At 66.1% G+C, this 27,396-nt stretch overlaps 1 protein-coding gene across 4 annotated transcripts; it reads left to right on the top strand.

The window, feature by feature from the left end:
* On the top strand, positions 1-26,736 carry LDB1 (LIM domain binding 1). 4 transcript variants are annotated; one of them, XM_075504710.1, is made up of 11 exons: positions 1-157; positions 20,335-20,437; positions 21,039-21,083; positions 21,309-21,384; positions 21,726-21,828; positions 22,040-22,212; positions 22,424-22,546; positions 22,690-22,773; positions 23,072-23,195; positions 23,620-23,762; positions 24,130-26,736. In XM_075504710.1, the coding sequence occupies exons 1-11, from the start codon at positions 133-135 to the stop codon at positions 24,358-24,360; spliced, it is 1,230 nt and encodes a 409-aa protein (XP_075360825.1). In that variant the 5' UTR covers positions 1-132; the 3' UTR covers positions 24,361-26,736. The 4 variants fall into 4 exon arrangements, with proteins under 4 accessions (XP_075360825.1, XP_075360824.1, XP_075360822.1 ...); XM_075504709.1 differs by having other exon boundaries at positions 23,620-23,768; XM_075504707.1 differs by lacking the exon at positions 1-157 and adding an exon at positions 10,588-10,649 and having other exon boundaries at positions 23,620-23,768.
* Positions 26,737-27,396: the final 660 nt, after the last annotated feature.

Genomic DNA, 27,396 nt, shown 5'->3' with positions numbered 1-27,396 from the left:
CCGTGCTCGCGCCCGCGGCCGCGCGGGGCTGCCCGCCGCCCGCCGCGCCGGAGCCCGCGGCGCGCCGCCCATGCGAGACCCCCGCGGCCCGGGCAGCGCGCAGCGACCCCCGGCCGGGCCAGGCATGTGAAGATGTCAGTGGGCTGTGCATGCCCTGGTGAGTGCCGCGGCGGCGGGGGGCCGGGGCGTGGGGCTGAGGCCCCCACGGCATTGGGGCTGGGGTCCGGTTATGGGACGGGGCCCCAGCGGTAGGGGCGCCGGGGTCTGGCTGTGGGGCTGAGGTCCCCGCGGCGTTGGCGTCGGGGTCCGGTTATGGGGCTGGGTCACCAAGGCACGGGGACTGGGGTCTGGCTGTCGGGCTGGGATCCCCGCTGCATTGATGCTGGTGTCCGGCTATGGGGCCGGGTCCCCACGGCATTGGTGCTGGCGGCTGGCTATGGGGCTGGGACCCATTGCACGGGTGCCGGGTCTAGCCATGGTGCCAGGGTCCCCGTGGCATGGCTGCTGGGAGCCGACTGTCGGGCTGGGGTCTCCATGGCATTGGTGCTGGGGGTCTGACTCTGGAGCTAGGGCCCCGGGGCACGGCTGCTGGGAGCTGGCTACGGGGCTGGGGGCTCCTCAGCGTGGGTGCTGTGGTTTGGCCGCGGGGCTGGGGGCTCCATCGCGTTGGTGCTGGGGTCCAGTTATGGAGCGGGGGTCAGCAAGGTGCCGGGACTGGGGTCTCAGCACTGTGGTGTGGCCGTTGGGTCCAGCCATGGGGATGGGGGGTCCCTATGGTATGGCTGCTCCAGTCCAGCTGTAGGGCTGGAGTCCCCAGGGCATGGGTGCTGGGGTCTGGCGGTGGGGCTGGGACCCCCCCCAGCATGGGTGCTGGGGTCTGGTGGAGCTGGGGTCCCCATGCCGTGGATGCTGAGGTCTGCTCACAGGGCTGGTGCCCCACGGCATGGGTGTGGGTGCCAGCCCCGGCACTGGGACCCGGCAGGCAGGGTGCCGCAGGGGCGTTGGGCAGGCGTGCGGGTGGCACTGTGAGGGGTGACCCCGAAGCAGCCCCCGTGGCTAGGGCAAGAGCTCTGTGGGGTGCCCCTGCTCCCCACGTGGGTGTGGGGCACAGGGTCCCTGGAGCGGCTTGGCTGTGCTGCCGGTGGGTGTGGGTGCTGGGTGCCCCCCCACTGTGTCCCCGGTGGGGTGCCTGCTGAGGGGCTCCTTCCCCGTCCTGACCCCCGTGGGCTGGCAGGGCTGCTGGGGTACCCCGGGGGGGTGTGACGAGTTGGTGAGGTCTCAGCGCCCGGCAGGGTGCTCCCGCAGGGATGCTCACCCGGATGCCTGGGGTCTGGGGCAGGTTTGGGGCAGCGGGCCCGGCCGCACCGCCCGCTGCTGTCTGCAGGACGTCGCCGTGCCGGGAGCAAGGCAGGGCAAGGGTCCCCGGAGCCTGCCCCGGCACCAGGTCCCGGTGGCGCTGGGTGGCGGAAGGGGGGAGCCAGCCCTGCCCAGGGGTGCCCGGGGGCCCTGGGGAGGGGGGGGGTTCTGCCGCTTCCCTGGGCAGCCGGCGCTTGGGGTCCCTGCGCGGGGACAGCGGGGACGCTCCTCGGCCCGGCTCCCACCATGGCTTTCCGGTGCCCCCGCGGTCCCGAGGGGGCCTCCCGCCGGGCCGGGACCCCCCACGCTGGGGGGGGGTGGTGGTGGTGGTGCTGCGGGGGGCAGCGGGGCGTTGCAATGGCAAGGTTCCCTGTGCGTCCCCCGGGGCCGCCTCCGCCGAGGGGTTTGCAGCTGGATCCCCGGGGCGGGGAAGGGGGGGGGGTGCCCCTGCACGGCGGCCCCCCGCCCCTGCGCTGCCTGCGCCTCTCCGCCGTGTTTCCATGAAGGCAGGCGGCCCCTTCCCCCATCCTCCTCCTCCATCTCCCACTGGAAGCTGCCAGAGCGCTGCTTCCTCAAGCAGAAAGTCACGTGAACCTCCCTGCGAGCCAGGCCCAGCAGCCACAGCACCCGCCCCGGCAGGCACCCCAAACCCGGGGGCTCGACCCCCCCCCTCCCCGACCCCCCCCGCCCCGCCCCGGCTTGGCGGGGGTCCCACCTGGGCGGGGGGCGAAGGCGGGTGGCTAACGGCGGGGCCCCGGCACGTCTCCCCCCGGGATCTGGCCCCGTGCCATCGGGAATGTCATCGCCATGTTGGTGGGCGCAAAAGGGGGGGGGGGTGTCCCCTCCCTCGGTGCGGTGGTGGTAAGGGGGGGGCCGGGAGCATCCCTGCGGATGGTTCGTGTGTCGTGTGTGTGTGTGTGTGTCCCCCCGCCGCTGCCCGCTCCCCCGCGGCGGGGGGACACGGGGGTGCGTGCGACGTGCGGGTGTGCCCCCCGCCTCTCCCCCCGCTCCCCCGCCGGGGCTGGGTGGCACATCCAGAGCCTGCGCCCCCCTCCCCCTTCCCCTCCCCGGACTGTTTATCGGAATATAGAAAAAACAAGCTCTGCCGCTGGCCTCCCGCCAGCCAGAAACATTTAATGAGCCGCTCTGCCCAGGCTGCTCTTCGGGGCTGCGTTAACTTGGAGGAGTTTCCTGCCTGGGAGCTGCCGCCGCGGGGGGGGTCTCAGCCGCCCCCCTTGGAAATCATGCCCTCCCGGGGGGGTGATGCGCTCCCTGCCATCCCCAGGGGCGCATCCTGCCCTGCTGCAGCTCCTCTTGCTCCTCCAGGGATGTTTCCCTGCTCCTCGCCCCCCTCTGCAAGAGATTTGGGGCGTAGGGGGGCTGCTCAGCTGGGAACCTGCTGCAGTCCTTGTGCCCGAGGACGGTTGGGAGCTGCTGGGGTCGGTGGAGGGCTGGGGGGGGACTTCAGCCCCCAGCCCAGAAATGGAGATGTGAGCAGGGAGAGCGTGCCAGGCTCAGAGCGCAGCCGGCGAGGCCGGGGCGGCAGCCACTGGGTGCTGGTGCCGGGGCCGCTGGTGCCGGGGCCGCCGTCCCCGGGGCCGCTCAGAGCAGGACTGGCAGCCTGGCCGCTCAGCTCAGCCCTTCGCACCGGGCAGGTCTTGGCATCCAGACCTCAGTGGGGTCCTGACCCCCGGGGGCACCGCTCTCCCAGCATGCTCTGCGCTTTCTTTTTTAATTATTTTTATTACTATCATTATTTTTCCCCCCGTAGTGATGTTGTCGGTGCAGAGAGGGGGAGGAGGGGAGCAGAGCTGTGCTCCCTCCCTACGGGGCTGGCTCCGGCTTCGCGGCGGGGAAGCGACGTTCCCGAGGTCAGCACCTTCCTTGGGACACCTTGCAGGGAGCCTGCCTGTGCACCCCTCTGGCAGGAGGGAGGACTTCCCGACCCATGCGCTTCGGGTCCCGGGATGGACATGCCCGGCCGGGGGGCAGCCCGTTGCCGTTTCCCTCCCTTCTGCCGAGCTGGCGCCGCGCGTCCCCCGCCATCACGAGGCCGAGGCCGAGCTGTGCCACGTGCCTCCTGCGACAGATGCGCTGGGAGAGGGACGGCGGCGTGCGGGGAGCGGGCTGAGCACTGCGGCGGGGGGGGGGAGGGGGTCGGGCAGCCGACGTGCGTGGGCTCTGGCTCTGAAACACCCCCTGGGGCTGCCTGGCACCTTGGGGTGCACCTGGGCATGCGGGGGGGCCCAAGGCCTCATCCTGCACGGCCACGCGCTCTCGCTCAGGCTCTCTTCTCGTTGCCGGCGATGCTTGAACGGAAGACACCGTTCACCCTGTGCCCCCTCTGTGCAGCGGAGCGCCCACCCGGTACGGCGAAGGCAGGATGGGGTCGCGACTACCCAGTGCTTGGCGAGGCGGTTCCTTGGGGTTTCAGGCGCTGGCGTGAGGCCGGACACGTCGCAGCCCCATTGCAGTGCTCCTCGGGGCTGGTGTGAGCTCACCCTGCTGCCGGCTCAGCTTTGCCCGGAGAAACACAGATGGGTTAGTGCTGTACCAGCGGGCTCAGTGCTGGGTGTCTGTGCCGGGCTCCGAGTTTACTCCAGAAATGGTGTTGTCTGCTCAACACAAAGCTGCTGTGAAAGCTGCTCCCTTGGGGAGTGGGTGGGTGACGGCCAGCAGGATGGGACCCCCGGGGCAGGGAGGTGTCCCCGCAACCGGGGAGTGCTTGTTGGCCAGCAGTGCGCTACGTGCCCCCGGGCAGGGCAGGAGTGGCAGCAGCCCAGGCATCCCCTGCCCGTCCTGTGAGCGTTCAGTTCACTCGTGCTACCCTTTCCTCCCCCCTCTGCTGTGGGATTCCCCAGCAACATCCGTGTTGCTTGTACACGAGGCACAGGGCTGCGTGGCGTGCCGGGAGCGCGCCGGGAGCATGCACGCCCATGCACGACGGCTGCCAGTGCATCCTGGGGCGTGCTGCACCGCCGGCACGGCCCGCGAGAGCCTCCAGCTCCCTGCGGGGTGATGTGGGTCCCGTGGGGCCACTGTTGTGCACGCTGTGGGTGCACCCCTTCTTTACCTCGTGCCCGGGGAGCAGCGAGTGTTGGGGCGGCTGGGCTGGGTGCCCCCTCCCCAGGGCGGTGGTGGGTGCAGGCAGGATGGGGCTGGGTGACCGTTATCGGCCTGCCTGCAGGCTGAGTCTGTGGTTTCCTGCCGGTGCTGGGGGGAGGGTGCTGGGGAGCCGGCGGAGCTGCCAGGGGGCTGCTGGGCCCCACCTGGAGCGGGGATGATGGCAGCCGTCCACCCGGGACCCCCCAGCCCCTGTCCCGGGGGCTCTGCTAGACAGGGATGGGGTGGCCACAGCGGGGGTGATGCTGGCAGGTTTTTGGGAGGTTCGCTGCCTCGTGCTCACGGAGCTGCAGGAGCAGGGGCTGTGCACCGGTGCGGGGTGTCCCCCTTGGGCAGGGGTGCCTGTGGGTGCTGGGAGGGGTGGGACACCCCCAGAGCTGTCAGACTGGCCCCCGGTTGCTGTTCGCTCCCTTCCCTCCCAGGCAGGTCGCTGATCAGGGCAAACGTTAGACCGGGGTGTAATCTCCCCTGCCGCAGGCACCAGCCCCTGCCTGGCCCTGACCCACCCTGCCCGCAGGGCAGCAGATAACGCCCTGCCCGCACCCCTCTGCGGCCCCTTTCTCGGGGGGGCCCTGCGGGCTGTAGCTCTCGCTGCCCCGTTGCAGGGTCTCGCTCTGCCCCCGGCTTTGCAGGATCCCCGGGCAGGTCCCGGAGGTCCCCCTGTGCCAGGGTGACAGTGCCTGCCCCTTGGGATGGCCCCGCGGTGCGGGGGTGGCAGGCAGGGGCGGGGGGGGGCCCTGCTTTCTGCAGGAGCAGCAGCCCCAGCCCCCCTCCCACGCGCCGAGGGGCTGGTGCTGGGAGCGCAGCCAGGTTTCTGCAGCACAGCCCAGGTGGAGCTGCCGCCTGAGCCAGGCTGGAACGCCGGCCGTGCCGGGGACGATGATGGGCGAGGGCTGGCGGGGTGGCAGCCCCCCGTGGGGTGTGCAGCCCCCCCCACAGCGGGGGCAACTCCCCTGGTCCCTGGCTCGAGCAGCCGGTTGTGCCAACCTGCGCTCTTGCCACATGCATCCTCCTCCGGCCAGGGTCGTGCATGGCCCCGGGGGCTCCCCTGGAGGGCAGGGGCTGCCCCTGCCCGCTGCAGGCAGCTGCCCTCCCTCCCTCCCCTGCAGGGTGGTGGGTGTGAGCTCTTGCCCGCCCTGGCTCTTGCCTCCCCGCCGGCGGGAGCCACGCGGCTCCACCGGGCACGGGGCAGGCCTGGGCACCCCGGCCTGCCTGCACCGACCGGCCCGGGGTGAGCCCGGGGCAGCTGCGGGCAGGGGCAGGCAGGAGCAAGGCAGCGGGAGCTCTCTCCCCGCCGGTGACGGTAGCGCTGGTGTGGCGGCACGGAGCTGCTGGAGGAGCCCGGCGTGGGGCGGTGGCGCCTGGGTCAGGAGTGGGGGTGCCGCCGGGGCACGGGTGGTACCAGGCTGCCAAAAATCCTTGCGGAGGGGCATTTCCCCGCTGAGGCTGGGGAGATGCCGTCACGCTCCTCCCAGCTCGGCGGCCCCTGCCAAATCCTCTGGGCAGCCACAGCGTGCCGAGGCACCCTGCCTGCTGCCAGCGCGTGCGTGGCAGGAGGCTGGGACCGGTGGCGAGGTCCCCCCCGAATCCCAGGCTGCCCCGAGCAGGGTGGATGGGGCTGGATGTCTGCTCCTGGCAGGCACTGGACCCGGAGCTGGGGGAGCAGCCGTCCCCATCCCATGGCGGCCGTGTCCCTGCTTGGCCTAGCTGGCGGGGAGGAGGCAGCCGCTAACAGGAAGGACACGCATGTTAGCAACGAAAACACGGCAGCAAGAGGAAGCAGAAGCGATGCATTATTGATGGAGCTATTTGATGCTGCTATATTCGGAGACCTGCTCCGGAGCGCTTGGCAGCACCATGCGGGGGGTGGTGGGGGGGTGGGCTCTGCCAGCGGAGACTTACCTGCCTTGAGTCAACCACATGTGGCCATGGCCCCAGGAGATGTCCCCTGCCTTCTCCTGGAGGGCTTCCGGCACGGGAGGGCACGGTGACAAGGGTACCGGGGGGGTGCCAGCCCTGTGCTTTTCCCTGGGGGGTGGGGGTTTGATGGGTGGCAGCTCCCAGCCATGCAGGTCTCTGTGGGGATGCCGGGGGTCCTGCTGTGGCTTGGCAGGCAGAGGGGAGGGGGTGGAGGAGGAGCGGCAGGACAGGGACCAGCCTGCTCTCCCAGCTGGAGCTCCGGGCTGTCAGAAGGGGGGCTGTGCCTTGGTTTCCCTTTTAAGCAGCAGTGCCTGCTCCTCGGCGGGGTGAAGGTCTTCTCAAGGGACAGCGGGCAGACACAGGATGCTGGGGCTTCGCAGCCACGCTGAGTGTCACCCCTCCCCGCTGTGGGATCCCAGGCCCAGCCGGGCTGCGGGGACCAGCCCCAGGCCAGGAAAGGGGCTGTAAAACTAACCATTCTTGTAACATGAGAGAATCCACCTGGAGCCTCTGGAGCTGTAAAACCCGGCGGCTCTGGCAGGCTGGCCCCGGGCTGCTGCCAGAAGGGCCGGGGCTCACTGCTGCGGGTGGCCGCACTGGGGCCGAGCTCTTGCAGGACGCGCGTTGCGATGTCTCAAGGACAGCACGGGAACACTGCGGGGCATTTCTGTGGTGCTGGTGCCACGGGGAAACCCCTTGCCAGCAGGACCTGCCAAAGCCTGCCTGCGGACTGCGCCTTCCCCTCGGAGCCTGCGGCCAGCCAGGCAGCGCTGCGGCCGACTCGCCGTGCCGGAGCAAGGCGTGATGTGAGGGCAGGCACCCCGTATGGACCCTGTGCACTTCGGGGTCCTGCACCCCCCTGTAATCTCCACCTCCTCTTGTTTTGGAGGGGATGGACACAGATGCCTGCACTTGGTTGCTGCTCGTCCAGTGCTTGTGTACTCAGATCTTCTTCATCCCCTGTGGGATGCTCAAGATGTGACCCCGTAACTTCCCGCCCTGCCCTGGCAGCCAGCTTTTCCCCCAGCTACTGGACTTTCCTCCTGCCTCTGGATGTCTGGAAGTGGTTCTGGTTTTGAAGGGTTAATCCCAGGAGCCCCCAGGATCTGCCGCCTGCCTGCCATGACTCACCGTTGAGTTTCCAGCCTCCCCCAAGCCTCTCTCCCGGGGAGAGATGGAGCCATGCCTTCTCCAGCCAAAAAAGAGGGCCCCTCCTGCCCCAGACTCCCCCTTGATCTGGATGCCCATTGCTTTAGGGGGGAGAGAAGCCCCTTCTTGAGAAACAGGGAAGCAAAGCATACTTCTGTTTGAAAGGCGGTAGGATTTGGGGGGGATGGCTGTTGTCTTCCTGAAAGGGGGACTCTGGTCTGCATGCCGTGCTGCACCGCTGCAGGCTGTGTCTGCGTGCATGCGACGGTGCCCTGGTCTTGCCGCTATTTGGACAAGTCCAGGAGGTTTGGAAGTGCCAGGCCAGTCCGTCCCCCTGTGCAGGCTATGCCATTTGCAGAGCTAGCAGATTTTTATTATTATTATTTTTTATGTAAGCATGTGTCTGCGTCCCTGCTCTACGCCTGCGCCTGCTGGGGCCCCGGCTGGGTGTCAGCATGAGCGTGTCCTGCCTCTGCTGCCCTGCTCGCCTGGGATCCCTCACGCGCGCTCTGTGGGCACACTGAGCCCCGGCCGCGGGGATCAGAGAGACCCAGGCATCCCCTGGCTGCCGTGGTCCCCGCCGGGCTCTTCCCATCCGCCTGTCCGGGATGCATCCCTGTGCTCACTCCTGCTCCCGAGCTGCTGCATGTTCCCTGGCCGAGACCTGCACTGGGTGTCGGAGCAGGGCTGGGCTTTGGGGAGCCCAGGCAGACGTGAGACCCTTGCTAGGGGTAGAGTGGAGGCTGGGATCTGGGGGGATGTGGTGCCCCATTGCGAAAACCCGGGGAGCTGGAATCGCCCTCCACTCTGCCTGCACTGCGGGCGCGAGCACATCGCGAGGAAGGGGCTCCCCCCACCACCATCGCCGCCACACACGCTTCCCAGCTGCATCCCAGCCCTTCTGCTCTCCATCCAGCATCTATTTAATTATTAACTCGGCTATAACCATAAACAGCTGGGACTGCTGCAGCCACGTGGACCAGTCCAGCGCTGTCGTCAGAGCCGAGCAGGGACACGTGAGCAGTCCCGGAGGGCTGCTGAGCCCCGGGATAAATTGCTCGGGGCATGTTTGCCGTGGATGCGCTGGGCTGTTGAGCCCAGGGACCGATGGGGGCTCCTCTCTGATCCCCCTGGCCATGGCACCGGCACCGGGAGTTGCTGGTATGGGGGCAAAACACTCCTTCTTGCAGTATTGTGCAGTAACGGTGTGGTGTTCAGTGCTCGTGGCTGGCTGTGCCTCGTGCATCCTTGAGCCCTGGAGTGGGAACAAGGTGCGGGCGGGCTGTATTTAATGGCCTGTCTTGACCAGGAGGGCTGTGCCATCCTGTACCTGTCACCGGCATTACGGCCAGTGTGGTTTATTGGCCTAACGACGGTGGGTGGCAGCTTGCCGCAGCCCCATCTCCCCTGGTGCCACATAGATGTGGGCTGGCAGGGGGGACGGGCAGCGTGTCGGGGCACTTGCAGCATCCCCCGTACCTGGTTCCCGTGGCACTGACAGCGTGGGTACCTCCAGCTGCGCGTGCCTTCCACAGAGCGGGGTTTCACTGAGGTTTTTGGGTTTACGGTGAGTTTTTCTCTCTGTTTATCTGGGTTTTACAGAGAGTTTTGCTCTGTTTATCCATGTGCCCCTGGAAAGTGGTGCTCACTGCAGGTTAGCCTGCAAGGGGAAGGGGAAATTAGGCATGATGGGGACCACTGTGGGGATGGAGCCTCGCTCGGTCGAGGGGTGTGGGGGGATGCTGCTGCAGAGCTGCTCCCTGCCTGTCCCTCTTCGGCGGTGGTCCCAGCCAGCAGCACACCGGGTTGGGGAGCAGGGGGCTGCCCCCAGTCCTCAGGTGCTGGGCTTTGGGGGTGCACAGGCACAGAGGGGAGGACACCCGCGAAACCTCATGGCTGAGGTTTTGCGCCTGCCACGCGTGCACTGTCAGGGGGACGAGCGTGCTCGGCAGGACCCGACCGGTTGTGCCTGCATTACTCTGTGGCTGCTGTTTCGGGGAGGGGATGAGGCGCAGGCCCGGCCGTGCGAGCGAGGGGGTGTGGGAAGGTGTGCGTGCCCCAGGCGTGGGTGCACACCTGGCCGGGGGTGTGCCGGGAGGCGTCTGGGGTGACGTGCAGGCGCATGCTGGCCCGTGAGCGTGCATGCAAGCCCGCGTGTGCAGGGTGAGACGCACCAACATGCGTGTGCGTGTGAGCCTGCCACAGCCCCGCGTGCCGAGCCTGGCTCTGCGGCACGGAGCTGGGGGCTCTTGGGGCTTGGGGGGGAACCCGGGCTGGGCTCTGGGGTCCCGGCTCGTGTCCCTGCTGCCCGCGGGATCGCTGGCGGGGCTGGGAGCGCAGGTCTGTGCCGGTGTGATTTGCCAGGGCAGGGAGCAGGAGCTTGCAAGGGGCAGGTGTGGGCAAGGGAGGAACGGAAAAAATGGGATTTTTTTGTAATGGGAATTTTCATAATGGAAATTTTTGCAAAAACTCCTAATTGGAAGCGGTTGGAGTTTTGTCAAGGAAAGGAGACCTTTTGGGTCTGCTGGCAGTTGCAAACCAACACGTTTTATCTTTAATACACCCTCCCAAACGACACGGTTGTGTTGTTTTTCCTCGCCAGAAGCTGGGGGCAAAGGGAAGCAAGTTTCAGAAAGAAAAATCCTGAAAAACTTCAAAGAAACCCCAAACCAAACTAGGGAAAAAGTACATTTTTATTGAAACTTTCGCCGGGGGAAGGAAGCCCTTCCCCGGCTGGTGCCGAGCTCCTCAGCGGGACCCGGCTCCCGCATCCCGCCTCCCGGGGAGCGCCGGTGCGGCGCTGGGTGGGGGGCAGCTCTCCGGGGACCCCCTTTTGGCCGTCACCCCCGCTCCGTGGGCACCCGCTCCCCCCCCCCTCCCCCCCGGGCAGCGAGGGGCGGGTGGGGGGGCCGGTGGGGGGGAGCGGTCGCCGCCGCCGCCGCCGCAGCCATTGTGGTCCCGGCCGCGGCGCAGACAAAGGAAGCGCCCCCGCCCCGCCCCGCGCCCCGCCCGCCCCGCCCCGCCCCCGCGGCGGCCCAGCGCCCGCCCGCCGCCCGCCCGCCGCCCGCGCCGCCGCCGGACCCCCGCCCGCCGCCGCCGCCGTGAGTCACCCCGCCCCCCCCCCCCCCCCCGCCCTCCCTCCGCGGAAGTTTCCCGGTCCCGGCCCCCCCAGCCCGGCGGCGGCCCCGCTCGGGCGGCGGAGGGGAGGGCCGGGGTCCCGCCCGCGCCGCCCCCGCGCCTGCCAAGTTGTGCGCGGCCGCACCGCGCCGCCGCTCCCCGCCCGGCCCCCCGTACGGCCCGGGATCCCCGCTGCAGCCCCCTGCCCGCCCGCCTGCCCCCTCTGCTTCCCCCTGCCCGCCCGCCCCTTCTCCCCCCCGTTCCAGCTCCGTCCCTGTCCCCAGCTCCCCTCTCCATCTCTCCCCAGCTCCCCCGTCCCTCTCCTCTCCTCTCCTCTGCTCTCCCCCAGCTCCCCTGGGCGTCCCTGGCCCCCGGCTTGTTGCCTCCCCACCAGCTGCCTTGCCCATCCATCCCCGGCTCCCCTGCCTGTCCCCCCCCTCCCTGCCTGTCCCCCCAGCTCCCCTCTCCGTCCCCCAGGTCTCGGCTTTTGGAGAGGCACCCGCAGCCCCGCGAGGTGCTGCCGGCAGCCCCCATGCCCCGCCGTGCCCTGCTCCATCCCAGCCTGCAGCTCCCTTTGTTCTTCCCCCGGCTCCTTCCCCTGCCTGAGCCCCCTGACAGCTGCCCCGCGCCCTCCCGGTCCCCCCGCGCAGGCTGTCACGGGGGCCGTGGGGCCGGTGCCCGGCTCCGGGGGCTGCACGCCCGCCTCCCCTCCCTGCCCGCTGGAACTTCATCCTTGCCCGTGACTCAGAGGGTCCTGCCAGCCTCCCACGGGTGCCTCGAAGGGAATAAAAGGTCCAAGGGGTGCAAACGCAGGGGGGCCACGCTCCTTCTCGCAGGAGCTGCCCCGCCGGGGGGTGCGGGCTCAGGGGGCCGTGGGCGCAGGGGGCTCATCCTCCCCGGCAGACAAAGCCCGGGGCGGCTGGGGCAGCTGGAGCGGGGGGCCGGGCTGGGGGTGGTCACAGCATCCTCGGGGCTGGGGAGAACTCAGCACTGCAGCTCCAGCGCAGGAATCAGCGTGCGTGCCGTGGCTGCGGAGGGGTGTCTTATCCGGGGGGGTGTTCCCCTGAACCCCCTTCGGGAGAGCGGGCTGTGGCGGGCTGCCCTGATCTCGGGTGGCTGGCCGGGCTCTGACCTCCAGTGGTCCCTGCCAGCCCGCCCGCCCGCCCGGGATGGGCGATAAGATAAGCACGCCGGGGCAGCACTTCTGGGAGCTGGCCCCAATGCCGCCGGGGCTTCCTCAGCTCGGGCAGCTCACGATCCCCTTGCTGCACCCCGGCTGGCAGGGGCCAGGTGCCGCGGCAGGAGCCCCGGGAGCAGCCGCCGGCTTCTGCCAAGGCTGGTGCCACAGCACGAGCCCGAACGAGAGGTGGCGGCCGGTTGCTGGGCGCGATTTGAGCAAAGGGCTCGGAGGCTGTGGGGTCCCACGGGGAATAGCCTTCCGGGGCAGAGGGCGGTGCACCCGCCCTGCATCGCAAAGCCCCGGCTTCTTCCTTCTCACCAGGAGGGTCTGAGCTGGCTCGTGGGTGCCCAGCGGGTCAGGCAGGCGTGGGAGCAAACTCCCCTTGCTGGGGTCTCCCCAGTTCGTTCTCCCCGTGCTTTTGATAGCACCTTGCCTTGGCAGTTTTGCAGCAACTCTTCCAGTGCTGGTCAGGTATCGGCTCCTACCAATTCTATTGTAAGTACGGGCAAATTTGGATGTCCTTATTCCTTCTTTAAAGCCTCAGGTTTTAGAGTGTTCTCATTGTGGGAGAATTGTGGTTTTCACTGAAGGAGAACTGAACGCGGTCTCTGCACTCTTGGTTTTGTAAAAATCCCAGGTCTGTGATCCGAGCACACCTTGAAGACTGGGGAGAGAAGTGCTGAGCAGAACAACACGCAAGCTGTGTTGTTCCCTTCAAGAAGGGAAAAAAAAGTTGTGATCCGAGGTGGGGACAGGCTGGCGCTGGAGGGTTTGGCGATACAGGTTTTTTTTGCCGTCGTTTGGTGGGGACTTTTCCCCTTGCCTGCAACAGGTCACAGTCCACGTAAAATAGGAAGAGGCCAGTGAAAAGCTGCAGAAGTTCACTTGTGAGCAAAGGTGGCCCCGGGCTGGGGACCTGAAGCCTCTTTCAGCTTCTTTTCAGAGAGCGGTGAGAGCTGGCAGCTCCGAGCCTCCCCAGCCCCTTGAGCTGCGGGAGCGGAGGGTGAGGTGGGCCAGCCCAGCCCCAGGGCCCCTTGCCCATTCCGTGGCTGGCAGGGCAGCAGCAGCGCTTGTCCCCGAGTGGTCTCTCCCACCGTGCCAGCCTTCTGCGTACTTGCAGCTCTGCACCGGCGTGAACTTGAGGTCTGCGTAAAAAAAATGAACCCCAGGTCCTGCATGGTGGCAGAGCAGCTGCAGCGCTTCTCCTGGCCCTCTCCCTTGGAAACCTCCTGTCCTCCGAGCGACCCGGGGACGGGGTGCTCCCACTGTTGTTTGCACCACGTGTGCGTGCGTGTTCGTGGGTTGCAACGCTTGCTGTGCTGAGGTTTGCTGCCCCACCGGTTGCTGTCGTTTCGGGTGGACTGGTATTGCAATGCCCGACCGAGAGGGTTTCCCCGGGGCTGTGCTGTGATGATGGTGGAGATGGTTTCTACAGCACTGTGCTGCTGGGGCTGGGAGCTCAGGCTGGGTTGCTCGTGCCTTGGGAGCACCAGGCAGGTGTGCTGGGCCGTACCCTGTCCCTTCGCTCCCTGGGGTTTTGGCCCCATCCTGCGCTCGTCGTCCAAAGCCCTGACGCCAGCGACAGCACATGCTGCCAGCACAGCGGCGTGGTGCGAGTCCAGCAACCGCAAGCGTTTGCTCTGTCCCCAGCGCTGCCAGCGGCCTGCCCCGTCCTTTGCTCAGCTGCTCCCGCGTCGCCTCCTAAACCGAGTCCTAAAGAGAGAGGAGTTCAGCCTGAGCCGGGGGGGGCAGAGGCTTGCCCTGACAGCTCGAAGTAGTGATGGAGGTACTTTGCAAGCTGCAGAGAACAGGTTCCCACCGTGCTTGCACCATCCCTCCCCTCCCTGGGCATCCTGCTGGAGTAGATGGCAAGCGGTCAGCCCTTGGGGCAAGCACTGCACCCCAGCACCCCAGGCACGCACCGCCCTGGTGCGGCCAGCTGCAAGGCGCCAGCTCCCACCGCATCCTCGCAGCGGGAGTTATCCAGCTTTTTTTCCCCCCCCGGAGCGGGCGGCTGGCCGGCTGCCAGGACTGCGGGGCTCCACCTAGGACGCAACATGGAGCGAGGCGGCTGTCGGCGGCGGGGCTGCCGTCTCCGGAGACTACGCGTCCCAGCGTGCAGCACTCGGCGCCGTTGGCAGCGGCGGGGAGCGAGGTGGAGCGTTGCATCCCGGGATCGCGAATCTCCATGCGCCACGTGGGGGCTGACAGCCTCCCGCGCTCCGAGGCGGGGGTGCTTGGGGGTCCTGCGGGTCCGGGGGATCAGCCCGGGGATCCCCCTCTGCGGCCGGAGGGACAGACCTCAGCCTCTTGCCGCCGCTTCCCTGCCCTGCGGCTCTCGGCTCCAGCCCTCCCGGGCAGATCCTGTCCCTGCGGAGGGCTGTCCCAAGCAGCAGCCCCACAACGCCGTGCAGAGCCATGTGGTTTTGCTCCACCACGTGCGTGGCGGGCAAGGAGCCGGGAGCAGGAGCAGAGATGCTGGCTGCAGGCTCTGCAGGGCCATCGCCACGGTTGGCTATGGCTGTGAATTTTTCCTTGCTGCCCCAGAGCCTAAAAAACCTTTGAAGATGAAAATCCTAATTTGTCAGGAGGCTTTTTTTCACGGGATGTTGACAAGGCTTTTTTTTCCAGCCCTGTGGTTCCCACACCGCGTCGTTTGTTTGTTTGCTGATGCTGCCCCGGTGCCGATGCTGCCCCGGTGCATGCTGCGGGCAGGACGGGAGCCCGGCCGCCGCAGGAGCCCCGCAGGGTGGCAGGGCCCCGGGGTGGAAGGGTCTGGGTGAGAGGGAAAGCAGCCGAAAATGTGAAAGGTGCATTCCTGGGGCTGAAACCGGCAGCGTTTGATTACGGATCGTCTTTGAGACAACGAGCCCAAAGGAGTAATTAGGGACAGTGGGATATTTCCCTGAGAGTCGCAGGAAATGACTGCCTCGTGGTAAGTTGATAGTAGTGGAGCTGAAACTGGGTTATCTGTGAGATTGCATCTGGGGCTTGCAGCCTTGGACGTGATTCAATTTTCAGGCTGTTTTGCAATTGGCAGGGCGTGCTCTTCTCCCGCTTTCCCTCCCGGAGAAATCCCCGTCCACGTGTCTGAATCATCTGAGGGCCGCCATGCGAAAGGGAGGACTCCTGCTGTCCCTCGGGTTACCGAAGGGCAGTGGGGTCCCCCGGACTGCGCTGAGCACCCAGCTCCACGGGATGCCTTCCCGGGAGACCCCGGGCTCCGGCAGAGCTGAGGCTGCGGGATCGCCCTGAGCCTCGACCCGCAAATCCACATCCCAGCCTGGGCTCTCCTTGCCCGGTGCTTTTCGGGTAGTGCTGCCTCGCAGCCTGCGTCAAGTTTGTCACTTTGTCATAATTAGCTGCAGCTAATTATTACTTCTTTGGCTGTCCCCCTGAATTTGCAAGCCGGTTGGTAGAGAGGAGCACCCTCTGGTCCAGGGTGTTTTGTGTGCTGCAGTGGGGGGCTTTTGCAGTAATGTTGCAGGACGTGACCTGGAGCCGGGGCACGCGTCCCTCCCCGCTGCCTGGCACGCAGGGGACACCGTGCATGGCCACGTGGTGCAGGCAGGGAGGCAGCTCGGCCTCAAGATAAGCTCCATGGCTGGCTTGGATGCGTGGCTTGAGAAAAGCGAGAGGGCAATCCCTGTGTGCAGCAGGGCGGGCGGTGCTGCGGGTTTTGCCTCCGTGGGGGTCAGGGCCGGCTGGTGTGCTGGCCAGGTTCAGCCTCTGCATGGCATCGTCCCACGGTCTCCTCCAGGAGCGGCCTCTCCTCTTCCCTGGACAGCCCGACCTCCCAGGAGCTTTGGCTGGGTCAGTTCTGCATTTTCAAAGCAAAGTTGAGGTTGTCACCGAGTAAGTCTTGGGCTATGCCTTGGTGTGTGCTGCCTGAGTTCCTATCAGTTTGATAACAACATCAGGGTTTGCAACTGGCCTTGCTCCATCCCCTCCACTCCGAAGAAGAGGTGAAGGCAGGTTTGTGGGGACTGCTCCATGTGCTTCTGCCTGTCCCAATCGCTCTGGATACTTCTCCGTGTTTGCCCCCCAGCCCTGCTGACTTCCCCGACACCAGGCATCGTCACCGGGCAAAGCCACGTGAATTATTTGAGATGCTGCCCTGCACTCGGCTCCGGATAGCACCCTCCTGGACAGCACCCTCCCAGCAGCCCTGCCAGCAGGGCTGGGCTGGGAAGATGGATTTCCTGCCGCTATCACGGCTTCCACACCCCGACGAGGCAGCCCTGCGAAACAATGCCGCTATTTACACTTTAAAGCCTCGTTAGGCAGCCAGGAAGCAGCAGGCACAGTGCATGCCGGGAAGCAGCGACAGCCCTTACGCGAAGGCTAGCCCCTCTTCTTCGCCGCCGAGCTGCTGGGAGGAGCAGGATGCTCCCTGGCTGAGCTGTAACCCTGCGGCCTCTTTCAAGCCCTGTTTCTTCATTTATTTTTATACATTTTTTTTTAGGCTCTGGAGGCCTTGCCTCGTCGCTGAGCTTTGCTGCTTGCACAGAAAGCGCGCTGGCCGCCCGGCTGGGGCCGGCTCCTCTCTGGGACGGGGAGCACCGATTCTTGCCGGTGGCTGCAGGTGTGGGACCAAGATGCCGGCGCTGCTCCGCCTTTGTCCTCAGCAGCTCTTAGCTCTTTGCTGGCGAGACGGAGCGAGAGGAGTGCAGGCAGGGGCCTTTCTCCCTGCCAGACACCAGGGAAGGCTCTGGGTGTCCCCTGCCCAGGCAGGCAGCTCCCCAGCCGGTGCCGGTCTCAGCTCACGGTGCCCTGCTGTCTCCTGGCTGTGCTGGCTCCGTGAGGTGCCCACTGTGTTCTTGGCTCCTTGGAAAACCTGACGTTCCCCAGCTCTGGGGGCTTGGTTAGGGCTTTAACCGTTCCTGCTCCAGCGAACCCGCCGGGCAGTGCACCAGAAGAGCTTTCCCTACGGGGCTGGCAGCTCGCAGGCAGGGAAAGTGGAGGAGAAGGCAGGCGGAGGGTTGGGCAGCACCAGGCTGTACGTGAGTCACTGGCAGAGCACCCGCCTTCCCTTCCCCGGGCGCCCGCCTGCCTGGAGCTGCTTCCTTGCCCGAGTGCTCGTGGCAGCTCTGCGCAGCAGCGGCCAGCTCTGTCCTGCCCCCGGCCAGGGACCCGGCCTCGGCAGAGGATGCTGAGCTGGTGCATCCCTCTGCGGGGTTCCCTTCTCCCGCACCTCCCCGCCAAGGAGGAGCCGTGGGGCTGCCCACCTGGCCGCGGGCACCGCGCCGCTTGCCCAGACCTGCCCAGGCTGGTAGCTCGCCAGCTGCAGCGTCAGCCTGATTTTTTTTTTTCCCTTGCCGACCATGCACATGTTTTTGTGGTGCTGGGCGAGTGCCCGGGGACAGCCACGGGAAGCCGCTCCCGTCAGCTTGGGGTCCGCAGGGGCATCGCACGAGCTTGCACTGAGCCTGCCCGGATCCTCCGTGCGCAGAGCAGGAGGCAGAGCAGAGGCATGGGGAGACATCGGCTGGGGCCAAGCGCTGGGCTTGGCTCGGGAACTTGGCCGCATCCTGCGGGTCTGGGTCATTGCGCCAGCGGGACGGGGCTTGCAGGGAGCTGGGACAGCATGAAGTTGGGAGGCAGTGATGGAGGGGTCTCCTGGACCGGGCGGTGATGGAAGGGTCTCCCGGACCGGGCGGTGCGACCTTGTGTGAGTAAAAGTTGGTGTTGATGCTGCTGCTGCTGTAAAGTAATTGTGTTATTTTGTGTAATGCGTGTAGTGTGAGTGCCTACAGTGAATGTAGCATTCAGACAGCCTGTATCAAATCCTAAGGCTATTGTTAGTGTTATTTAAAACCACTGAATCCAGTAACATATTTTACACTGCATTAAAAATAATACTTGGTCAGGATGCTGGTGTTGCTGAGGTCGCATAACAGGCTCCTCTCCACTCCTCTAGATCCTGAGATAGGTCACTCAGTGAAGCCCCAAAAGCAGGTCATGTCTGTATTAGCCTGCTTGGGAAGGCCCAGGATGGAAATGGATGCTTGGGTTGGAGCAGTGGGCCAGCTCGTCTGCTGTCCCACCTCCAGGAGCGGGGGGCTAGGGAAGAGCGTGAGAAGCAGAACGGACGGAAAGTGATGTATCCCCCGGTCTCACCACCCCAGGAGACCTTCCTGCACCCCGAGAAGCAAGATGGGGACCGAGGACAGCAAGAAACCTTGGGGGCTTTTTCCACCCATCTCTCATCAGTGAATAAAAACAAAGCGTCAGAGGACGAGACCTGCTGGGTCTGATTTTTTTCCTTCCCCCCCGAGGACACGGTGACCAGAAACAAGCAGTTCGGCTCCCCGTCTCCAGCCGCTGCTGTCTCTGCCTAATGAATCGGTTAGTTTTCAGCAGAAGACACATGCTTTTGGGAAGTTTCCTATGCATCGAGCACACTTTGACATCGTGTCGTTTAACGGCAGCGCAGAGGAAATGGAAATGCTGTGTTTCTAGTGCAATTCCGGTTGAATTATAATTTCCATTAGGCACAAGTTGACAGGGATTAAAGCAGAAAGCAAAAATTCCCTCGCACCAGCACCGACCTCCCTATAGATAAAAATTTTTATCTATGAAAACGTTAGGTAAGAGCAAGGGGCCAACGTTGTTAGCAGCCGTATGAGAAATTGTGCTGTGCCCCACTTACCCTCGCTGCAGGCGAGCGGGAGCAGCGAGCCCCCGGCGGAGCGGCCGGGCTGGCTCCAGCCCTGCAGGACCCGTGCGTCCTGGTGGGTGCTGGGGAGAGGCTGGGTTTGGCTGCCACGGGGAAACACGGTGAAAAGGCACCCGGGCCTCAAGAAGACAAGAACGAAGGAGTGAAATGCAGATTTCCCCTGTTGCAAGTTGGATTTGATGCCAGGGAGGTGACTCCCTCTATTTTTGACCAGCCCGTGCTTGCTCAGCTGCGTGTGCGATCCCTACGACTGCAGGCTTGGGGTCCCAAGCGGCTCGGCAAGGGTGATGGTGATGCCCTGGTCGTTCAGCCTCCTGTGTTGGCTAACAGGTCGCAAGGAGCTGAACGTCTTGGGTCCCAGTGCTGGTGGCACCGCTTTTCTTAACCCTGATGCTTTTTGCTCCCCTCCTGCATTCATCGTAGCCGAGTGGCTGCTCCGATCCTGCAGCCTGGCCATGCGGCGGTGCCTGGATGGGCATCAGAGTGCCCGGTGCCTCCTGGACCCTTCCCTCCACCGCTGGGCTTCCTTTCTGCAGCACCGGTTGTCAATCCTGGTGGCTCGTGGGCGTTGGGAAGTGCCCGGCCCAGGGCTGCGTGCGGGCTGGCGGCCGACGGGGATCACGCCTCGGCCCCGGCTGTGGCCAGCAGCCTGGCGCGGCCGGCTTCAGGGTCCCCGCCTGCGGTGTGGCGGAGGGAGACATGCCTGTGTGCAGCGGGGCCGGCTGAGCCGGTGGAGCCGGAGCTGCCTGGCAGCCCGCCCGCCGCTGCGCCCCATCCAGGTCAGCCCGGCTGCCCGCCGGGAGGGAGCCGCGTGCCTCGGCAGCGCCCGGGCGCAGCGTGCCGGGTCCTGCCAGCCGCGGGGCGTGCTGGGGCTCCCGCGGGGCTCGGGGAGGGGCGCTGGCAGCCGCCGCTCCTGGGAACCTGCCCCGGTGACGGGAGGGGGCCGGCGAGCGTGGGAGCCCCCGGCTGCCCCTCGGGAGCCCGGATGGGGCTGGACGTGCCGGCGTGGCTGGATCCAGCGGGCATCCCTGTCTCCCACTGGCGCGCCTGGGGGGGGGGACCCCAGGTTGCTTTCAGGGACGGGTGCTGGCTTGCACACGTTGCGTGCCCCATTGCACACCCCGTCGCACCCCACGGCCCTCCGTGGGCTCCTCGTCCTCTGCCCCGGTGCTTTGGGGGGCGGCGCGGCGTTGGGGTGGTTTGATCAGGGCTGGGGGCTGGTGTGTGGGATCTCTCTGTCCACCTGGAGCCGGGTAGCCGCTGGCCTGCCCGAGCGGCAGATGGTGGCTGCCCGGGGACCCGCCATCCGTCCCTCTGGGCGATTATTCACCCGTCGCCATGGCGATAGAAAGGTCAGCAAAAAGATCCCGTGTGGTTCCTGGGTCGGGTCGGTGGGATTAGGAGCAGTGTGGGAGGGGGGGCTAGGGGGGGGACAGGGCCCAGCCAGCCCCCCACCCCGGCTCACCAGCTGGACTGTCCCCCTTGGGCACTGTCCCCAGAGCCTGGCCAGCTGAGAACTGGCAAACTCTGGGCACCAGTGGGAAATCCCTGGGATGGGGCCGGGCCCCTCTGGCTGCTGATCCTGAGAGCTCAGCCCTGACCCTGTGGGTCGCAGCCTGCATGGGGAAGGCCTGGAGCTGTGTGTGGGGTGGAGGGGCTGGGCTGGCATCGGGGGAGAGCAGAGGAGGGGTGAGGCTGTGCTCATGGGGGCTTGGCTGGTCCTGCATCCTTCCTCCCCCTCCTCCTCGCAGCAGGGTGTCTCTCCTCCCGGGGTGCCCCTGGCTGAGCCATGTCCCCTCTTTCTCTCCAGGCTGTTCCTCTAAGTCATTCAAGCTGTACTCGCCAAAGGAGCCCCCGAACGGCAACGCCTTCCCCCCTTTCCACCCGGGCACCATGCTGGATCGAGATGTGGGGTGAGCTGGGGCCCAGGGAAGGGTCTGCAAGGTTGGGGGTGCTCTGCAGTCTGTACCCCGGGGTCTCTCAGTCGTGCTCCCCAGCAGCGTACGGAGACTGCGGCGCACGTAGTTGAGTTAGTGCGAGAGGAGAGAGGGGATCGGAGCAGGCACGGGTGGGACTGGATGGAGAAACAGCGATGTTTGGGATGAAGGGAGCCCGCAGGTCCCCCAGCTCTGTGGGGCCAAGCCCCTTGCCAGGCCAAGCCCCTGGGATGACCCAGCACAGGGAGCGCTCCCAGCTCCTGCCGAAACAGCCCCTTCTCCAACCTCTGTCCTGCCTGGCAGCAGCCCCAGCTGCAGAGGAGCCGGGCACGTCTCCGGAGAGTCACAGGCCAGGCCCGAGGGGTGGTGGAGCAGCCACTGGTGCAGAGCCCAGTTTCAGGGGTGCAGGTTGCCCCATGGGGCCGTCGGCAGCCAGGGTGCAGCCCGTACCATGCATGGGGTCTTGCCTCCAGCAGCCCGACTGCCTGCTGCTATAGGCAGGGGAGGGGGAGCTGCAGCGGGCAGGGAGGGAGATCTCCACCAGTGCTGAGCTGCCTGTGTTTCTTTGCCCCCCCAGACCTACTCCCATGTACCCACCGACGTACCTGGAGCCTGGAATCGGGTAAGCGTGGGGGTCTGGTGGGCACCCCGCTGGGAGAGGAGCTCGTGCCCGCGGCGGGGATGCCTTGGCAGGGCCGGCATGCTGCTGGCCGCAGGGATTTGCGAGGCGGTTGCTCGGGCTCTGCCCAGCCCTGGAGGGGCTGTGCATCCCCTGCCGTGGGCTCGGGACCCCTCTGCACCCCGTGGCTGCCTCCCCCTCTGACTGCTTGCTCTGCTCTCTGGGCAGGAGGCACACGCCGTACGGGAACCAGACGGACTACAGGATATTTGAGCTCAACAAGCGGCTGCAGAACTGGACAGAGGTGGGGAGCGGGGGGTGGCCAGGGGTGGCCAGGGGTGGGGGGACGTTCCCAGGTGTGTGTTTTGGGGATGGGGCCCTCTCCACTGCCTGCCCTCGCGAGCTGCCTTGGCCCTAGGAGGATCCCCTTGGCAGCGAGGTCCTGTCCTGCTTTGCAGGTCCCCGAGCGAGCACCTTGTCCCTCACTTGGCTGTGGGACACGGTTCATCATCCCTGTCCCCAAGCGCTCAGCCAGGAGCACAGCCCTCTGCGGGCTGAGCATGTGGCTGCTGTGTCTGGCAGCCAGCAGCTGTCTGTCTGTCTGTCTCCCCTCCCCGTAACCTGGCATCTCTCCGCCATCCCCAGGAATGTGACAATCTCTGGTGGGACGCCTTCACCACGGAGTTCTTCGAGGATGACGCCATGTTAACAATCACTTTCTGCTTGGAGGATGGACCAAAGAGATACAGTGAGTAGCAGCTTGAGCCCTCCTTCCCCAGGGCATTGCTCCTCCGGCAGGAGATGCGGCGGTTGCACTGTGCGGGGGGATGCGGGCAAGGTGTCGGAGCTCGGCTGCCTGCAGCCAGCGGGAACTGGGGAACCCTCTCCCCATGCAGCCCCAAGGCATGCCTGGGTGCCCCAGGTTTACTAACATTATCTTCCTCCTTCTCCCGCTCCAGCCATCGGCCGGACCCTGATTCCCCGTTACTTCCGCAGCATCTTTGAAGGGGGGGCCACAGAGCTCTACTACGTGCTCAAGCACCCCAAGGAGTCCTTCCACAACAACTTCGTCTCACTGGACTGTGACCAGTGCACCATGGTCACCCAGCACGGCAAGCCCATGTTCACCCAGGTACGGGCTGTACCTGCGGCTTCTCCTGCCCCTGTGCCTTGTTCCAGTGTGCCCTCGTGGTGGCTGCGGTCCCACAGGGCCGCTGCGGGCTCGTGGGTTTGGCTTGTGCCGAGTCTCATGGCAGGCGGGGGCAAGCCACCGGGAGGGTTCCCAGGGGATCTGGGCTGGGGGAGGTGGGGGCAGCCTGTGCCTGACCCTGCGCCCTGCCCAGGTGTGTGTGGAGGGGCGGCTCTACCTGGAGTTCATGTTCGACGACATGATGAGGATAAAGACGTGGCATTTCAGCATCCGCCAGCATCGAGAGCTCATCCCCCGCAGCATCCTTGCCATGCATGTGAGTACCGCTCCGGGAGCTCTCCCGGGCACGAGTGACACAGGACCGCTGACCTCAACCCTGTCCCCCCATCGCAGGCTGGGGCACGGGAGGGCCGTCCCCAGCCCGGATGCAGCTGAGCCGTCTGTCCCTCTCGCTCCTAGGCACAGGACCCCCAGATGCTGGACCAGTTATCCAAGAACATCACCCGCTGTGGGCTCTCAAACTCCACACTCAACTACCTCCGAGTAAGTGTGCAGGAAGAGGGGGGGATGCAGCTCTGCTCCTGGGCTAGGGTGGCCACGTCTTGTGCTCTCAGCTGCCCGACGCCTGGCTGCCCTGGAGTGCAGGGAGGCAGCGGGGCAGGCTCTGCAAGAGGGATCTTGCAGACAGGCTGCAGGGAGCCGTGGGGCAGTGGGTCTGCCGGAGCCCGCAGGCTCCCAGCGCAGCTTGGGTCGGTGCAGCGCAGACGGCTGCCCGACAGAGGGGCTTTTGCTGGGGCTCGGAGCGTCGCGATCTAACCCTGCGTCTGTCTGCTCCCTGCAGCTCTGTGTAATCCTAGAACCAATGCAGGAGCTCATGTCACGGCACAAGACCTACAGCCTCAGTCCCCGGGACTGCCTCAAGACATGCCTCTTCCAGAAGTGGCAGCGGATGGTCGCTCCGCCTGGTGAGTCTCACGCTGCCTGCTGTGCTGCCCGCGGGTCTCTGGGGCTGCCCACCCAGGCCCTGTCCTTGGTGCAGGCTTCTCCCAGCCCCAGAGCCTGTCCCTGGCCTCATCTTGTGAGGCTGGGGACGGTGAGTCAGGCAGCCGGCTTCCTTCTCTGCTGGCCTGCCTTCCTGCTGGGGCAGAGCAGGGCTGCAGGCAGCCAGCGCTCCCTGCCCAGGGCCCGCCAGCTGCTTGTGGAAAGCGAAGCAGGGACGGCAATGTTCCCTGCACCCTCTCCTGTCCCCTGCGCTGGGGGCACAGTGAAGCTGAGGAGGGGAGGAGGGTGGCGATGCTGCCCCGGGGCGGATGTGGTCCTTGCAGAGAAGGGGCTGGGGGGCACCGGCTCCTTCTCACTGGGACTGACCACGTCTCCCTCATCTGCCAGCGGAGCCAGCGCGGCAGCAGCCCAGCAAGCGCCGGAAAAGGAAGATGTCGGGGGGCAGCACCATGAGCTCCGGCGGGGGAAACACCAACAACAGCAACAGCAAGAAGAAGAGCCCGGCCAGCACCTTTGCCCTGTCCAGTCAGGTACCTGTAAGCATCCCGTTTCCATTCTCTCTTCCTCCCCTGGGGTGGAGGGGAGGGCTCCCTGCCCCGGCCTCCTGGGAGTGGCTAGGGGGAGACCCCCGGGGACTGCCTGTCCGAGCCCCCGCGGCTCTCTCCAGGTGATGGGGAGAAGGAGGGGGTGTCCCAGCTGCCTCCCCTCAGCTGCTTTGCTCCCCTGCAAGGGGTGAGGATGTGCTGCACCAGGCGGTGCCCGAGCCTCGGGTCCTGCGATGGAGACGAGGAGGTGGCCCTGTGGCTGGGGAAAAGGGCTGCGGTGTTGGGGGAGGGGGGTCTGGCGGCCCGGGCTCCCCCCACCTCGATTATGTTTCGGGACCGTCTCCCCTTTCAGGATGTGATGGTGGTAGGCGAGCCCACACTGATGGGGGGGGAGTTTGGGGACGAGGATGAGCGGCTCATCACCCGGCTGGAGAACACGCAGTTTGACGCCGCCAACGGCATCGATGACGAGGACAGCTTCAACAACTCGCCGGCGCTGGGGGCCAACAGCCCCTGGAACAGCAAACCGCCCTCCAGCCAGGAGAGCAAGTCAGAGAACCCCACGTCGCAGGCGTCGCAGTAACGGCCCCCCCGCCGCCCCGTGGACTCAGTCCCAACCGATCTACCTGTACATTTGCAACGGAGAGTGACTGGGAAGTGGCGAGGTACCGGGGGCGGATCGGCGTCGTGCGGCCGGGGGTGCACGGCCCGGGGTGCGCGCCAGGCGGGCAGCCCCCAGCCCTCTCCCCCCGCCGCCTCCCCGCTCCCCCCACGCCTGCCTCACCGCCGGACCCCGGGGCAGGGGTGGGTGTCCGGGGCCATAGCTTCGTTATTCCCCCTTCTCCCTCTTCCTCCCTGCTTCTTCCCTGGAGAGCTTCTCATCCCCGCCCCGACGTGCCCAGCCCCTGCCTGTGGAGCGGGGGGAATTAGGAGGGTGGTGTCGGCAGTGGCTGGCGCAACCGGGCCAGCATGCAGATGCCGTGTGTTGGGGTCTGGCACAGCCCAGAGACCCTCCTCCTCCTCCCCAGGTCCTACGGCTGGGGTTTGCTGGGCAGCCACCTGCAGCGGGGTTGCACATCCCCAGCCCAACCTGGGGCTGGGTGGGGGGGGCCGGTGATGGAAAGCCTTCCCCACGCCGCCGGCTCTGCCACGGAGCCTCCTCCGGCCAGGGTCGGATCCTGCTGCGCTGGGGTGGTGTCGAGGATAGGGCCCCGTCGCATCTCCCCGCGCTCTTGCACCCTCCCCTTCCCCTCGCTCCCCAGGGGCGAGAGCGCAGCAGGGCCGTGGGGGGACTCTGTATATAGGAAGGGGGGGACGGGTCCGGGGGGGGGCACAGAGGACCCACAGCTCTGCCAGAGCAGCTGGTGCCCTCGCTCCCTGCCCGCAGCACCTGCGTTTCCCCCCCGCCCCGTGCGAGTCCGCCTGGGGCCCCTTTGCAACCCCCGGCTCCCGGTACCTCCTACTTTTGTCTTTTTTTAAGGAAAAAAAAATAATATTATTAAAATTGTAAGTTTAAAAAAAAGAAAGAAAAAAAAATGGGAAAAGCCCCCCCCAGGCCCCTCGCCGGTTCCCCCCTCCCTGCCCTGAGCCCTCTCACCCTGTCCTGACTTTTGTACAGGCTTCTTCTCTTGGGAGTCTCATTTTATATCCAGTTCGGAGAGCTTCAAACCAAGGAGAGACTTTGCAGACTTCCTTTCTAATCCCTCCAGGGGCTGGGGGGGCAGCCCCCCACCTCCCTCCTCAATGTAAATCTTGTGTGCTGTTGTCCCTGCTCCCCCCCCTCGGGTTCGTGTACCTCGTGCTTGTACATTTCCGCGCTGTAGACAGTGTGTACGATACTGTTCTTTCAATGTGTTATCACTAGAGCAGGTGCCTCCATTGATGTTAGGGGAAACGATGAGAAAAATAATAATTTTTGGGGTTTTTTTGGTTTAAAAAAAAGAAAAAAAGAAAAAAAAAAATAATCCCTTCCAAGGCTTCTTCCAAGGAGAAGACGGGAGGTGCCAGGGGAGGGCGTTTGTGCTCACCAGCTCACCCCAGCAGCCTCGGAGGGGGGTTTTGGGGGGAGCCGGGGGTCAGGGCTGCCCGTGGGCACCCCCCGGTGCGGCCCTGAGTTGGGGTTGCAGCGAGTGCTGCCCTGGGGGTGGTCGGGGTGGGGGGGCTGCCCTGCGGGGGGGTGCGGGGGTGTGTGTGTGCAAGAGTGCGTGTGCGAGAGGTTTGTGCGTCTGTCTGCGTGTAAGGGAGCCCGGGGCAGGCGGAGCAGCCCTGCGGTTTGGGGGAGAGGGGGGGTGCACCCCACTCTCTGCCGGCCCCCCCCAGCTCCCCGCCGGGGATCCCGCAGCACATGTCCCACTGCCCCGGGGGGCCAGGGGCTGGCAGGTGTCGCTGGGGGGCTGCCCCCCGCCCAGGGGGGCTCTGGCTGCAGCAGGGGTGTTGCCTGCACCCTGTGTCTCGCCCACCCGTGGCTGAGACTGCAGGGGGTGGCCAAGCTGGGGTGGGGACACCCTGTGTCTCCCTTCTTTCTGCGTCCCTGGGGTCACGCTGGGAGACAGGAGCCCCTTGGCTCAGCCCTGGCCTGATCTCAAGCCCAAAATCCCCGGAGAGATGCCTGCGTTGGCTCCTGGGCCCCTCCACAGGCAGCCCGGAGGCGGAGGGCTCAGCCCCGTGGGCCGCCAGCCGCAGGCACGGGGGTCCCCACGGCCCCTTTGCAGGTGGGGGGGAGGCTCCCAGGGTGGGAGCCCAGCATGGCGGGGAGGGGGGGCTCTGCTTTGCAATTAAGGTACGATTCTCGCCACCGCGCTGCTGGGCTCCTCTGGAGGGTGCAGAGCCCCTCGCTGCCCCCCCGGGCACACTGTAATGCCTTTTTGTTTCTTTTTTTTTTTTTTTTTTTCTTCCTCCCCTCCATAGTTTGTGCCATTTATGAGTCATGTATGGTACCAATAAAATGACTTTTCGGTTTGAGGCTGTCCCGAGCGTTTATTTCTGAGCATCGAGGCAGAGGGTGGTCCCCTCGTGCCCCTGGTGCCCTGGCTGGGGGGAGCGGGCGCAGGGCTCGCTGTGCTTCTGGGATGATGCTGGCTCGCCTCGGGCTGCTGGTTCCCAGCCAGGCCCCGGCCGGCTCCCTGCTGCGCCGTGGAAAGCAGAAATCCCAGCAAGGACGGGGCACGGGGCTGCTGGGAAATGGCCCTGTCCCTGAGCCAGAGCAAACAAGCGGCTCAGGGCCTGTCCTGACACCAAGGTGATGGGCACGTCCCCTGGAGAGCAGCAGGGGTGGCACGGTCCCACTGTGGGAACGGGGCAGCAGCAGCCGAGTGGCATGCAAGGGTCCTGGGGGGGTAGATGAGGGGCAGTGACCCCCTCCCAGAGCAGGAGGCACAGCAGCAGCCTCCATGGGGGCTGCCCTGATCTCCTTCCAGGAGCTGGGGGTCCCCATGCCAGCGCTGGGGGCAAGATGCTGGTCCCCAGTTCCCCTGACCAGCTGGCCCGAGATGGCATTTAGTTGTCTCCACTGGGTGGGTGGTCTGGGGGCAGCCGGGCTCAGCCCCCAGCCACGGGGACACAGTGGGCTTAAACTGTGGGTGCCTCATCCAATGCAACCCCCCCCAGCCAAACGTGCAGG

Source organism: Mycteria americana, chromosome 6 (assembly GCF_035582795.1).
Source record: "Mycteria americana isolate JAX WOST 10 ecotype Jacksonville Zoo and Gardens chromosome 6, USCA_MyAme_1.0, whole genome shotgun sequence".
NCBI lineage: Eukaryota > Metazoa > Chordata > Aves > Ciconiiformes > Ciconiidae > Mycteria > Mycteria americana.
The sequence above is the reverse complement of the archived record's forward strand: the minus strand, read 5'-3'. Positions and strand labels throughout refer to the sequence as shown.